Genomic DNA, 12,231 nt, shown 5'->3' with positions numbered 1-12,231 from the left:
ATAATGTTTCAGTCAGAGCTGTAATAGATATATTGCTTCAGTCTGTGACCCGACTAAAAAACACTAAATTAACAGCCAAACCTTGGGTCTATTCTTAGTTTATGCAGTCCAAAATGTAACTTTAATAGACATGAGAATGAGATGTTTTATACGCTAGACATTCTGATGGATATTCAGAAATACTGACGTCCATTATGGTGTAGAGCTTCACGTTATAATCACAAATATTCATTTTACTCCTCCAAAAGTCAGGATCGCATGTAAGGCCACCTTTTTTTCCCCTTATTTACTCAAATGTCTTTAAAATCAACTTTATGCTGGCAAAGCAAAACATGGCTGAATGAACCTACCAAGAGGTGAAAATTAGCTGTGGACAGCTTGACGATAAACTCAGATAATAATAGCCACCATGTACATTTTGGCACAGAGCTACCCGAGACGGCACAAGACTACTGGGCGAGAGCAGTAACCTATCTTCTCAGTAGAAACAACAACTGACTATAATCTCAAGGAGCTGCATTTTTCTTTTCTTTTTTTTTTTTGATAAAGGTCAAATGTGTGATAAAACAGCTTTATAATGAAGTGTTGTAGTGTTGCAGAGACGCCCTGGCCTACAGATCTTGTTCTCCAGATGTGAGAACACATATTTGTTTGGGTGAGACCCCAACAAATTCATAATTCTTCTACTGAAATGGAATCTTCCCGACAGTCACGAATCATATCGCAATAACTGACAAGATAAGCCTTATATAATTTTATAACCATACAGTGCGGCCGATAGATACTTTGGTGATAACCCCAGGCTTCCTTTACGCTTGAAATTTGTGAGCAAAGCATCCCTTGTTATGATCATTCTTTCCATTTACAGACATTTCAATGCTTATGATAACATTTTTATGTGCATTAAGTTCTTTAACATCCATGCTCAGGAAGGAAACAACACACAGCTTGTTTCTGGATCCATTACTAAGGTTCTGTAGCATCTTCTGTAATTATATACAGTGTGACATATTATTTTCGTTGTTTGTTGCTGTTTGGAAAAACCTTCCACTGGCCACAATCTTGCACTTGCTACGAAAACACATCTGTGCTCGGCTGCAACAGTGCAGCCAGTTTACAAGCAGAACGGTGTCTGCGTGAAACGTCCTCGCATCCATAAATCATCCGGCTGGAGTGTCGTCCTGCTACTGATTTTGTGCGTATTCATGGACAGCACCAGTGGCCTCAGGGTTTAAGACATTAACAACAGTGTTGGTTTATTCTTGTTTATGAAGCAATACGTGGTAAACTTCCAAATTACCTCTGTACCCTTTTCTGTCTAGGCGCTGCACGCTTCCAGCTACGCTCCTCTAATTTAGGGAAAACTCTGCACTTTGGTCATGGAATAACTTGGAGACCTGAAATTATATCCATTGATGAATTTAAGGGCGTGTTTGAATACCTGCTCTCTTTTTCTGTCCGTGGACATCATGTTTTAAATCTAGCATTTTATTATGCTGTGATTTTGAATGGCTGCTACCTCAGCCAGGTCTCTCTTATAATTAAGATCTTGATCTCAGTGTGAAATCCTGGTAAAATAAAAAATAAAAAAATAAATAAAAAAATATATATTACTGAAATGTTCTCAGTTTGAGTGCCTGGACAGCTTTGTTGCAGCCTTCTGTCTCTCTCCCTTACAGTCGACAATGAAGGCAAAAAGTGCTTTAGGAAATGATCAACCCCGACCATCACTCGAGCCCTCAGTTCACCAAAACACACTCACCCAATCTGACAAAATCTAAATGTTTGTATGAGGAAGATATTAATAAGTGCCCGTCATCTCATTAGCGCACTTTAATTCTGACCTCTTCATTTCGGGACATCTTCATTAACGCGTTCAAGCACAGAACACTCGTGCATGCAGCACTTCACACCGTGTTTTCTCTGTAAGTCGGGGTCCAGAATTTCAATGGGTCTCGTTGTTCCAAGATCCGATCCTGAGAGACTCAAACGCCAAAAACGACTCTGCTGTTAAATTTGCTTTGCCAGTTGGATACAGGATTTTTTTTTTATATATATAGCTGCGACCTACCTAAGTTGTGAGCCGACACTGAGCCTGTTTGGCCGGGCGGCTGCTGAACCTTTGTCCGAATGATCCTGCAGGAGGAGAGAGGAGATATTAGTGTGTGTGAAGTGGCCGTTGGTGTGTGCGTGAGAGAGAGAAAGAGGGGATGAGTGACAGAGAGAACATGACCATCGTGGGAGCAAAATGTGTGTGTGTGTGTGTGTGTGTGCATGTGTGTGTGTGTGTGTGTGTGTGTGTGTGTGTGTGAAGTGGCTGAGGCAGGCTGACATGGCAGAGGGGCCTCACACTTCCTGCTTGGCTGCTCATGCAAGCCCTTTTCTTCCTCTTTCTTCTCCTTTCCTCCCCTTTTCCTCTCCTTTCCTGTCCTCTCATTTCCTTCCCTTCCTCTCCCCTTTCTTTCCTTCCCTTTTGTGTCTGTTTCTCTCCTTACTCTCACGCACCTTCCTTCTCTTTTGTCTGCCTCTTTTGCTCACTCCTTCTCTCTCTTATTTCACCATCCCTCCCTTTTCTCTGCCTCTATGCTCAGGGGAAAGGGTTGTCATTGTACCATCGTGTTGAACCACTGAGCTGCAGCCACTTCATACATATGGAGACCGGGGCCTCTTTGCCATTCTCTATTCCCCTCCACACACACACAGTAGCAGGCATAAAACGCAGTGGTATTATATTGCCCTGCCCTCTACCTTCGCCTGTAACCTGTTGCTTTGAGTTGATGCTGAAAACACACGCACAGATTACGAAGACGGCCGTACCTGTTGATGGAGCTGACACTGGGAACGCTGTCGTTGTCGCACACTCTCTCGGCGAGCAGCCGGTCCCTGATCTCCCAGGCAAACATGGTGGGGTTTTGGCGTTTGTAATCGGCGATCTTGTCAACGACTTTGGGAGTAGCAACCTTTGGTTTGGATCCCCCGATTACCCCGGGGCGGATACTGCCCGTTTCATAGTACCTGCCAATCAAAGCACACAAGCGTGGGTCATGAGGGGAAACACAAGACAGGAGGTGTTGAATAAAAGCTGATGGAAGTATAAATGTGTAAGTAAAAAACCTGTTTTCAGTTATTTGTCATTTTCATCTTTTATCAGGCTACTTGCAGTCCAACAGTGTGTTTTAAGAAGTTTATAATGTACCGTGTACTCTGAAAAGTCCAAATCAGTTTGTAGTTTATGCATTTCTGACTTCGGTGCGCTTATTCTGACATTATCAATCAATGCAGACGATCCAAAAACAAATCCCTCCAAGACATGAATCAGAGAATGTTTACAGGTCACATCTTTAAAAATGGGTGACAAATATATGTTTCAATTTCTTAAAAAATAAGTCATCTTCTAGAAAACATCTGGGCACTGCAGTTTTTAGCAAAAGAATGACTCGGACAGAAGCATGTAGTGTATCTGTTGGGAACAAGTCGTCTTCAAGATTGCATGCACTCATGACTTTACACCAGCAGGATGGTGTGTGTGTGTGTGTGTGTGTGTGTGCATGTGTTTGTGTGTGTGTGTGTGGGACGGACACAAAATAAACACCAATGCTCACTGTGAAGACCTTCAGTGCAGCAGCGTGTCTAGCTCTTTGGTTTTTGGACATAAAAAAAAACAATAAAACAACAGAAAATAGGAATAGACTGTCAGATTTTGGCTGTAGGGAGAATAATTGTAAGTAAGTAATTCCAAAAATAACAAGACAATGTAGAATATCTTATGCTTAGACACCTGAGACACCTTTTATTCGTTTGTTAATCATTCCATCTTGATCTCTAAAAGCTGAGAAATGGAGAAAGGCTGAAACCACATCGTGATAGATGAGACACACTTATTGACAGCAGAGTTCTGCTTCACTCATGAACTCAGCAGTTACAGACCGGACTCCTGAACTGGCATATGAAAAAAAAAACACCTGTCTGTTTCTGCACTGGCCCTGCTCGTGTTCATTTGGACATTGTTTAGTTCTCTTCGGTCTCAAATCTTTCTTGGCTCTCCTCTGGAGGAATGACCTTCCTTCCCACTGCGGTCAGGACTTCTTCTATAGCTCGCCTCAAAAAACACTTCACGTCCCTCTGGCTTGTCCCTCGCTCTCCACCTCCATTTGCACTCAATCTTGATAAAAGACGATCCTCCTGCCTTGTGTTTCGTTTCTTCAAGGATAGAAATTTGTCTTAAAACAGTAAAACGATCAATGGGATACAAAATCCACAGTGCTTATCCTTTTTTTTTTTTATTCAGCTGAGGCTAACACGACTGTGTGCATCCTTCAACTGCAGTTTTTCAGGTCAACACTAAAGAGAGATTCTCACACTAAAAAATGCTAAATCTTTAAGAGAGATCCTCTTGATTTTACTAACTCAGACTGCTCAATCTCACATAATGCTCCATTGAAAATCATAGTGCCTTTTTGCAGAGGAGGACTATGGGTTTTATTGTCCACGTCTTACATGCAAACTGGCAAGCAGCTCTATTTGGCCTTTTTAGTTTAGTTGTTGCTATAATCTTTGTCTGTTAGCTGATGTTTTGGTATCCACTGTAAAAAGTTAAATTCAGTCAGGCAAACTGATAAAAGCCTGATTGGTTTCACCCTCTTGGGTCCCCTTATCAGGGTAGAAGGAGAATAAACAGACCATACACCCGGAAAATAAACATTATTGCTTCACATAGTGAAATGACCCACAGCACGGAGAAAACAACCAATGATATTAAAACATCATTCATTCGGTCATTCACAGTTTTTTAAAGCCTCATAGAGCATTTTCCCTCGTTAGCAATGAACACAGTTAAAAAGTGGTGGTGTGACATCATCCTCTTGAATTAGTGGGGTAGTGAGAGTGTCGATCTTGACAATGTGACGTAGATAATTTAATGTGCGTTCGGTGCACAAGAGCCTGAAGAAGTACGGGGATCACCGGCATCTGACGGCAGGATGATCATCTGATGATGTAGTCCCATCGGTAGGTTGAAGGGACAGTTCACCGCAAGATCACAAATATTTATATTTTTGCCATTTATAATCGAGGTTGTTTTGCCATGAGTTTCCAAGGTTTTCAGACATCAGCTGTAGAGATATCTGCGGTCTCTTGAATATAATGGAACTAAATCGCGGTCCAAACGTCCAAAAGCAGTTTTATGTAGGAACTATTTTCCTTCCACTGAGCGACAACGAATCACAGCGCAGAAGGAAGATACTCATGGAGGAGAGGCTCAGCCAGAAATAAAACAGTCCAGATTGATAAACAACTACAGGTAAGAGGAAGTGGACTGTCCATTTAACACCTCCCTGGACTTACGTCATGTGAAACTGACCTAAACTCTTTGCCGATTAAATTCAGGTGAAACGAAAACGTCATAGTTGTTTGTGACGTCGCAGTCATTCAGATGAACTGCAGATGCGGTGTCTGTTGTACTTTTTTGGTATTTTCACATTGGGACGCAGAGGTAAAGAAGACGGTGGCACCGATACACACATACACACACACGCACACTAAAGCAAACATACACACACACAGTCACAGATTCAGGCATTTCACGTCCACCATGGCTATTTCATGAATGTATTTGCATGCAGAAGGGGCATGGGGGGGCAGGGGGTAGGAGGACAGCAAATGTGCTACACAGCTTGCAGAAAAAGGGGGGATGCTGTGTGTGGATGCAAGCTGTCAGTCAGTCTTAAACCTGCTGCTCTCTCTCTCTCTGTCTCTCTCTCTCTCTCTCTCTCTCTCTCTCTCTCTCTCTCTCTCTCTCTCTCTCTCTCTCTCTCTCAACCGCTGTACGGTAGAGTAATCCCTTCCGCGAAGATGTGTGTTCCTGTAAATGTGCGTTTCCTTGTCTTTTTCTTTGTGTGTGTGTGTGTGTGTGTGTGTGTGTGTGTATGCGTGCACGTGTGTAAAATGTGTGTGTGTGTGTGTGTGTGTGTGTGTGTGCTGCACATTTTGACTGTTTCGCAGCTGGAGTATAAACACAGCTAAGAGGAAAAACAATCTATTTCCAAATGGAAAACTATTTAAATTATTCACAGCTGAATCATTGGTGAATAAACGAGCATGGTTATTGATATCCGCGCAACGATGAGCCAATACACACACACACACACACACATACACACACACAGAGTGGTAGAGTTGGTGTTTTTGTTCTGCTGGCACCAGAGAGACAGAGAGGAGAGGATAAAACAACCCTCCCTCCCTCCTTCCATCCCTCGATCCCCCTCTCCTCCTCCTCCTCCTCCTCCTCCTCCCCCCCTCACGGTAACGCTTCAGTGAGTTGAACGGCCAGGACAGGGGAGAGAGAGAGAGAGAAAGAGAGAGAACGAGGGGAAGGGAGAGAGAGAGAGAGAGAGAGAGAGAGGGAGAGAAAGAGAGGCAAGGGGAGAACAATGAGCAACACATTTTTTTGATATAGCTGAGGGTCGCTGTAGCTAATCCTTCCCCTCCGTCCCCTCAAATGGTCTCTCCGTCTCTCATTTTTTTCCTTTTCCCTGCGCTCCTCTTCTTCTTCTTTAACACGCCTTTTCCCCTTTTGATTGTGTCCCTTGTTCTTGTCTTTCTCCCATTCTCAATCTCGCTCTGTCTTCTTCTCTCTCCTTTTTTTTTTTTTTTTTTTTTTTTTTGGTGGGGTGCAGAAATATGGTGCCACTTTCATTTTGATGCTAATTCCAAAAAGTGATGAATCTTTTCCCTTTTGTGCCCCTTTCTTCTCTGGGGGATGGAACGAGCGGGGATTTACTCTTGAATTTAGCTTTGAAAAGGCAGAGAGAAAGAGACGGACAGAGAGAGTGAGATAAAAAGGGGGGCGAAGACAGACACGGACATATTGAGAGGGGTCGGACGAGAAATATAGGAAACAGAGAGGAGAGAGGGGAGAAACTAGAGATAGAGAAATAAGAGGCAGGCAGGGAAAAAAGGGAGACAACAGCTTGTGAAAACAAGAAATAGATGCCTAACGCATCAGTGTGACATTACAGGAGCTTCAGTTTGACACTTAACCAACACAGAATCAGCCTTTGACCCTGACATTAAAGAAATAAGACGGACGCTTTCCCCATCCTGTTCCCGTTATGCTTCAAAACCAGGAAGACGACATTTTTTTATAAACCTTAGTTGACTGGCCGAGGATCGTCTGGTCACACAACCTTGCCGTCTTCTGGCACACTTCTGTCTGCATTGCCATCATATGGTCGTAGGTGTGCCGTTTACCTGCCCAGTATTTTGCTGACGCATCCGTGGCTGACTCGTAGCTGGCGTGAGATGTCGCAGGGCCGAACCCCTTGGTGGGCGAGTTCTACTATTCGCTGTCGCACAACATCTGGGAGGGGCCTGCCATTTACGAACACACCTCCGAGCTGGTTCACTCCGCCATGTCCTGCAAGAGAGGGCAGTGAATCAAAAATAAAGTCAGGGATGAGTGAGACAGTGAGAGAGAGAGAGAGAGAGAGAGAGAAAGAGGGAGGGAGAGAGAGGGAGGGAGAGGAATATTGTAGCTGTTGAGCTCAAGCCATTGAGAAATTTAATTAGGTTACAGGCAGTGAAATTAAACAAAGATAAAGTTATTCGAATTGGAGTGACCAAATGAGGCGGGACAAGAATTTGAGAAGACTAAACGATTGTGCAACAAAAAATACTCAGTGAACGACAAAAATCATAGCTAAAAACTTCTTAATTGACTCGATCATCGGTGTCCAGAGTGTTTTCCTCTGATTGAGTTTTTTGGAAAGACACAACAGATAAATCAGACAGGAAGGAGGCAACTCAATTCAACATTAACAGTCACCATTGCCGACTGCTGGACAGCTCCATGCAAGTAGCTGGAGCTAAGACGCCTCGGTGAAAGGCTGATCAGGCGGCCATTTTTTTGGTAACGTTCACACAGACATCACTGGTCATTCATCCGGATCTTTCTTTTTCCAATAGCTACATTATAATCAGGATTAAAGCATGGACATTTGTCTAGTTTGTTGTGCTTTAGTGCCGCCTGTTGTCAGACACGTGGATTTATCTCGTCCATCGATGGCTTGAAGTAGACAAATAACTTCGCTCAGCGAAAACGCTGAGTTGTTCCTGTGCCATTAACTACTTGATTCGACTTGGTTGTATTGTCACATTAAAACATAACTTTAGAGCGTGTCAGGTCTCTTGAATCACTGACAATAACGCTGAAAATATTTATTGTTTATACAAGAAATCTTGTTTTAGCTACTAAACTTGCTTTGTGTGTGTGTGTGCGTACGATTATTATTTATGAGGTTTGGTTAAGAAATGTTTACTTTCTCAGATCTCACCGTTGTTAGCTTCTGGTTGGAGTCAATTTACTATCTCAAATACATCTGATTTCTCGGGCTCAGCATAATAGTACCAATTGGACTATTCCAAAGTGCAAACTTTGCCCATTTTCACCCGGGGCGGAGTATGCTAAGATCTTAAGTAAATGAAGGGATTTCAATTAATTATTGACCAAGGCCTGGCCCCGGCCCCTTACTGAAAGATACCACTAATATTCCCCCTGAGGGATGAAAGTATAAGAGGAAATGAATGAAAGAGAATAAGACGGGTGTGCACGGGGATAGAGCTGAACCTTGTTAGAAACTGTTTTAATCCTTTTCTCTTCTACAACTGCGACTATAAATCACAGAAAATAACAGCTGCCTGTTAATTCAGACGTCCATTGTTTTTGATCAACAAGATTTAAAGAGCAGCAAAGGAGCAGGGAGGATAATGGACGTGAAGTGGAGCAACAGCGGGTTGATTTATAAGGATATAGCTTGTAGTAAGTCAGTAAATAATGAAAGGAATGTCCAGTGTGATGCTTTAAAAGACTTGTTATGCCTCAAAAACAAAGATATAGACTAACAATGACATAAGAGAAGCTGAAATCAATGACTTGTTGGCATTTTTGCTTAAAAATGACATAAAGCAATGAATTGATTATCCACATTTTTGCAAATGAACTTGCTGTCAGTCAACAAACAGATTAAGCAACTAATTATCTCATCTCTGACAACAGTTGTTGAGTCCATCCCAGCATGCAACACATTCACACCAATGTAAACTTTACATTAAAGGCTCCAACCAGCCGAGCCGAGTCAGACACCTCCATACTACAGTGCACGCCACCGCTAACCAGACAATACAGTAAGCACGAGCGAGAAAGTAAGAAGAACTCTCTCTCCTGCCTCCCAATAGTGTGTGTATATATACTGTATATGTATATATCTCACCAAAGGCAGAGTATAAATCAACAAGATTTTTTTCTACCACATAATCCACTGGCTTTTGTATTACCATAGTGATTACGTCTTTAGGGGAAACACACACACACACACACACACACACACACACACACACACACACACACACGCACACACACTAATCCTAGCTGTGGGGGTAATAGATTTTAAACACATAACCCCAGCAGGGATACCCCCTTAAACACAAAGCTGTCCCCCCGAACCTGTCCCCCTGTCCTCGTCTTTCCTCCATCAGCATAAAATAAAGCAACACACCCACACACACCCACACACACACACACACACACACACACAAACAGCCTCCTCCAGCGCAAATATAAATAGATCCACACATGGAGGATAAATAAAGAAATGTGTAGCCTCATTCTGTGGAATCGAACGAAGCTATTTCCAAGCGGCCGATGTGTGGACGGTCACTCTCCTCCATCCTTTACTACTTTATTCTTTGAGATAGAAGGAGCCTCATTATGCAGATGCCTGCTGCAGACAGCACAATTTGAAAAGCAATCTTTTTTTTCCCTCTTTTTTTTTATACAAAAGACAGCAATATAAAGACAGAGTCATATTTTATGCAACATCCATGAAAGCGGGGGCTCAACCGAGGCTCAAAGTTTAAACATAAAACCAGCATCAATTTCTAAAGACAATATAATCACATCAGATGTCTCAAATATTATAAGCAGCTTTTATGATGAACGGCTGTGGTGGGACAGGTGAATTACAGGGGGTGATTTCATCTTAATAATCCTGCTCAGTTTGTAAAAACAGACGTTTTTTGAATTTTGAAGCTGAATGACAGAAAACCTACGTCACAGGTGAGTGTTTGAAAACGGTTTTCGGGTTTGCATCATCCAACACAGACACTTTGTGTGTAGGACGCAGCTTTTTTGGAGCTTGACCCATACTGAGAAGTCTTCCTGACTTTAAGTTCTCAGTGTGGGTTAAGCTCTAAAAACACTGCTGCTTTTTAACCTACATGCAGAACTAAATCTCAGCCTTCTATTGAATCAGCTGCAGTTCTGCCCAGGAAGAAAATCATTCTGAACTGGGGTAATAGGCATTAATATTTCTTTAGGTCCTTGGTATGTCTGATGCGCAGCAAAGTGCTTCTGATAAAGGGGATTAATCACAAGTGAGAAAACCTATAAACCCTATAAAGTAATATTTTATACTACTTTATAATTGTACTCCACTACATTTCAGGGGGAAATGTTGCTGTTTTTTACTCCACTACATTTATTGGTTACTTTACAGATACAGATATCATTAAAGATCAAACGAGCCAGCAGCAAATAAAGTAATGAGCTCCACATTTACCAGATGCAACGTTGGAGTGACGTAGACATTAATGCATCAATATAATACTAATATAACCAAGTATATTTCAACGCTAAAATACTTTTGTACTTTTAGTTTCAGTCTGACAAAGTATTTCTGCACTGTGGTTTAAGATCTGAGTTCCTCTTCCACTGCTGCCACTCTGCACTCTCTGCTCCCGGGTCAGCGCTGGGTGGTGACTCAGGTCAAGTCACTTGTATTCACATGCACGGCCTGAAATCACAGTTCTCAAATTTACAATCTGTTTTTATGGTATGCCACACCTTTTATTTTTACATCCACCATTCACTGGAGATATGGGAACTCACTACACTCAGCTATCCATGAACCCTGTTGAGGTTTTTTTGGAAACAGAGAGAGAAGGGAGGAGAGAAGGTGTCAGTGGCTGGACTCAAACCAGGGATGCTGCGGCAACGGGTCAACGCCTTAAAGGTGCAACGTGTAAGATGGTTTATTGAGAGTGTCACTTCAATGTTGTCAAATACCAACACTTTCAGTTGGGGGCCAAAACATGACACGAGACTTGACAGTCAACGATTTTCTCCAGAATCGTTATCGCGCTTTTAAGCCTGGTCGGACTTGCCAATGAACCCTGCTGCTTTTGCCAATTTTGTCCATATGTCTCCCATCGATTCACTGTCACCCATTCCTGTGATTTAACAGGGATGATTTTTGACTGCGTAGGAGCCACTAAGCCAAAGTGTCAGCACTGACGACCTGGTATGAGACACTCAGCTATCGTTCTCCAGAATCGCTTATCACACCTTTTAGCCGAGCCCAATCTGCGTGACCCTGAACTCCCACATCTCGTTGTCTCTTACTTGATTACAAGAAGAATTCAGCAACCCACAGGTTTATTGATTTATTGTCACCGATTCCCCTGATTTTACCTGATCTAAAATCAGGTTGCTGAGTCACACAGAGAAGAACTCACCCTCACACCAGATCTCCCTCATTGGAGCGCGACCCTGCTGACCTACATGGACACTTCCAGCTCCTTCACACTCTCGCTCGCTCCGTGTGAATGTTTTGTGCAGTCGTGTGGAGGCATTATTCCCTCCTCCTGCTCTCCTTTATTATTATGTCCCGAAACCTTTTCCACTAAATGAAAGCGCGTTTTTTTTCCACATAGGCTCGTTTATAGAAGCCTACTGTGCAACGTCCTCCTCACCACAGGTATCTGCAGAGAAGACTCCCTCTCTCCCCCAACACACCCTCTCTCTCTCTCTCTCTCTCTCTCTCTCTCTCTCTCTCTCTCGCTCTCTCTCTCTCTCTCTCTCTCCCTCTTTCTCAGATAAGAGTAAATGAAATGGTTCCTTTCACCCTTCCTATCTGGGCCAGGGCATGAAATACGCCTTGCTTTTGTAAAGAGATGGAGAGGAATGACTTGTGACCTACAAAAACCTCCAGATAACTATTTATTCACTTATCTGTGTATTTACTGTTGGCATTAGGCGTTCAGACTCTCACCATTCTTGGGGTAGGCTACGGGGGATTATGTGTTTTTAAAATGTATTTTCTCAAGCCTATAAATACTGATAGGGACAAACGCAATAACTTTCACATCCTATAGAGCCATTTGTTTATCGGCCACTGT

The 12,231-nt window shown here is 42.7% G+C and overlaps 1 protein-coding gene across 4 annotated transcripts in view; it reads right to left on the bottom strand.

Moving 5' to 3' along the window:
- The window catches only part of pax5 (paired box 5), a 61,724-nt gene that overhangs the window by 38,190 nt on the left and 11,303 nt on the right, over nucleotides 1–12,231 (bottom strand). For all 4 annotated transcript variants that reach the window (XM_030432377.1, XM_030432392.1, XM_030432384.1 and 1 more), the window contains exons 2-4: nucleotides 7,249–7,414; nucleotides 2,818–3,015; nucleotides 2,072–2,136 (exon numbers count right to left, since the gene is read on the bottom strand). In XM_030432377.1, the coding sequence (XP_030288237.1) occupies nucleotides 2,072–2,136; nucleotides 2,818–3,015; nucleotides 7,249–7,414 (429 nt within the window). The remainder of the gene's footprint in view (nucleotides 1–2,071; nucleotides 2,137–2,817; nucleotides 3,016–7,248; nucleotides 7,415–12,231) is intronic.

This window comes from Sparus aurata, chromosome 1 (assembly GCF_900880675.1).
Source record: "Sparus aurata chromosome 1, fSpaAur1.1, whole genome shotgun sequence".
Classification (NCBI taxonomy): Eukaryota; Metazoa; Chordata; class Actinopteri; order Spariformes; family Sparidae; genus Sparus; species Sparus aurata.
The sequence above is the reverse complement of the archived record's forward strand: the minus strand, read 5'-3'. Positions and strand labels throughout refer to the sequence as shown.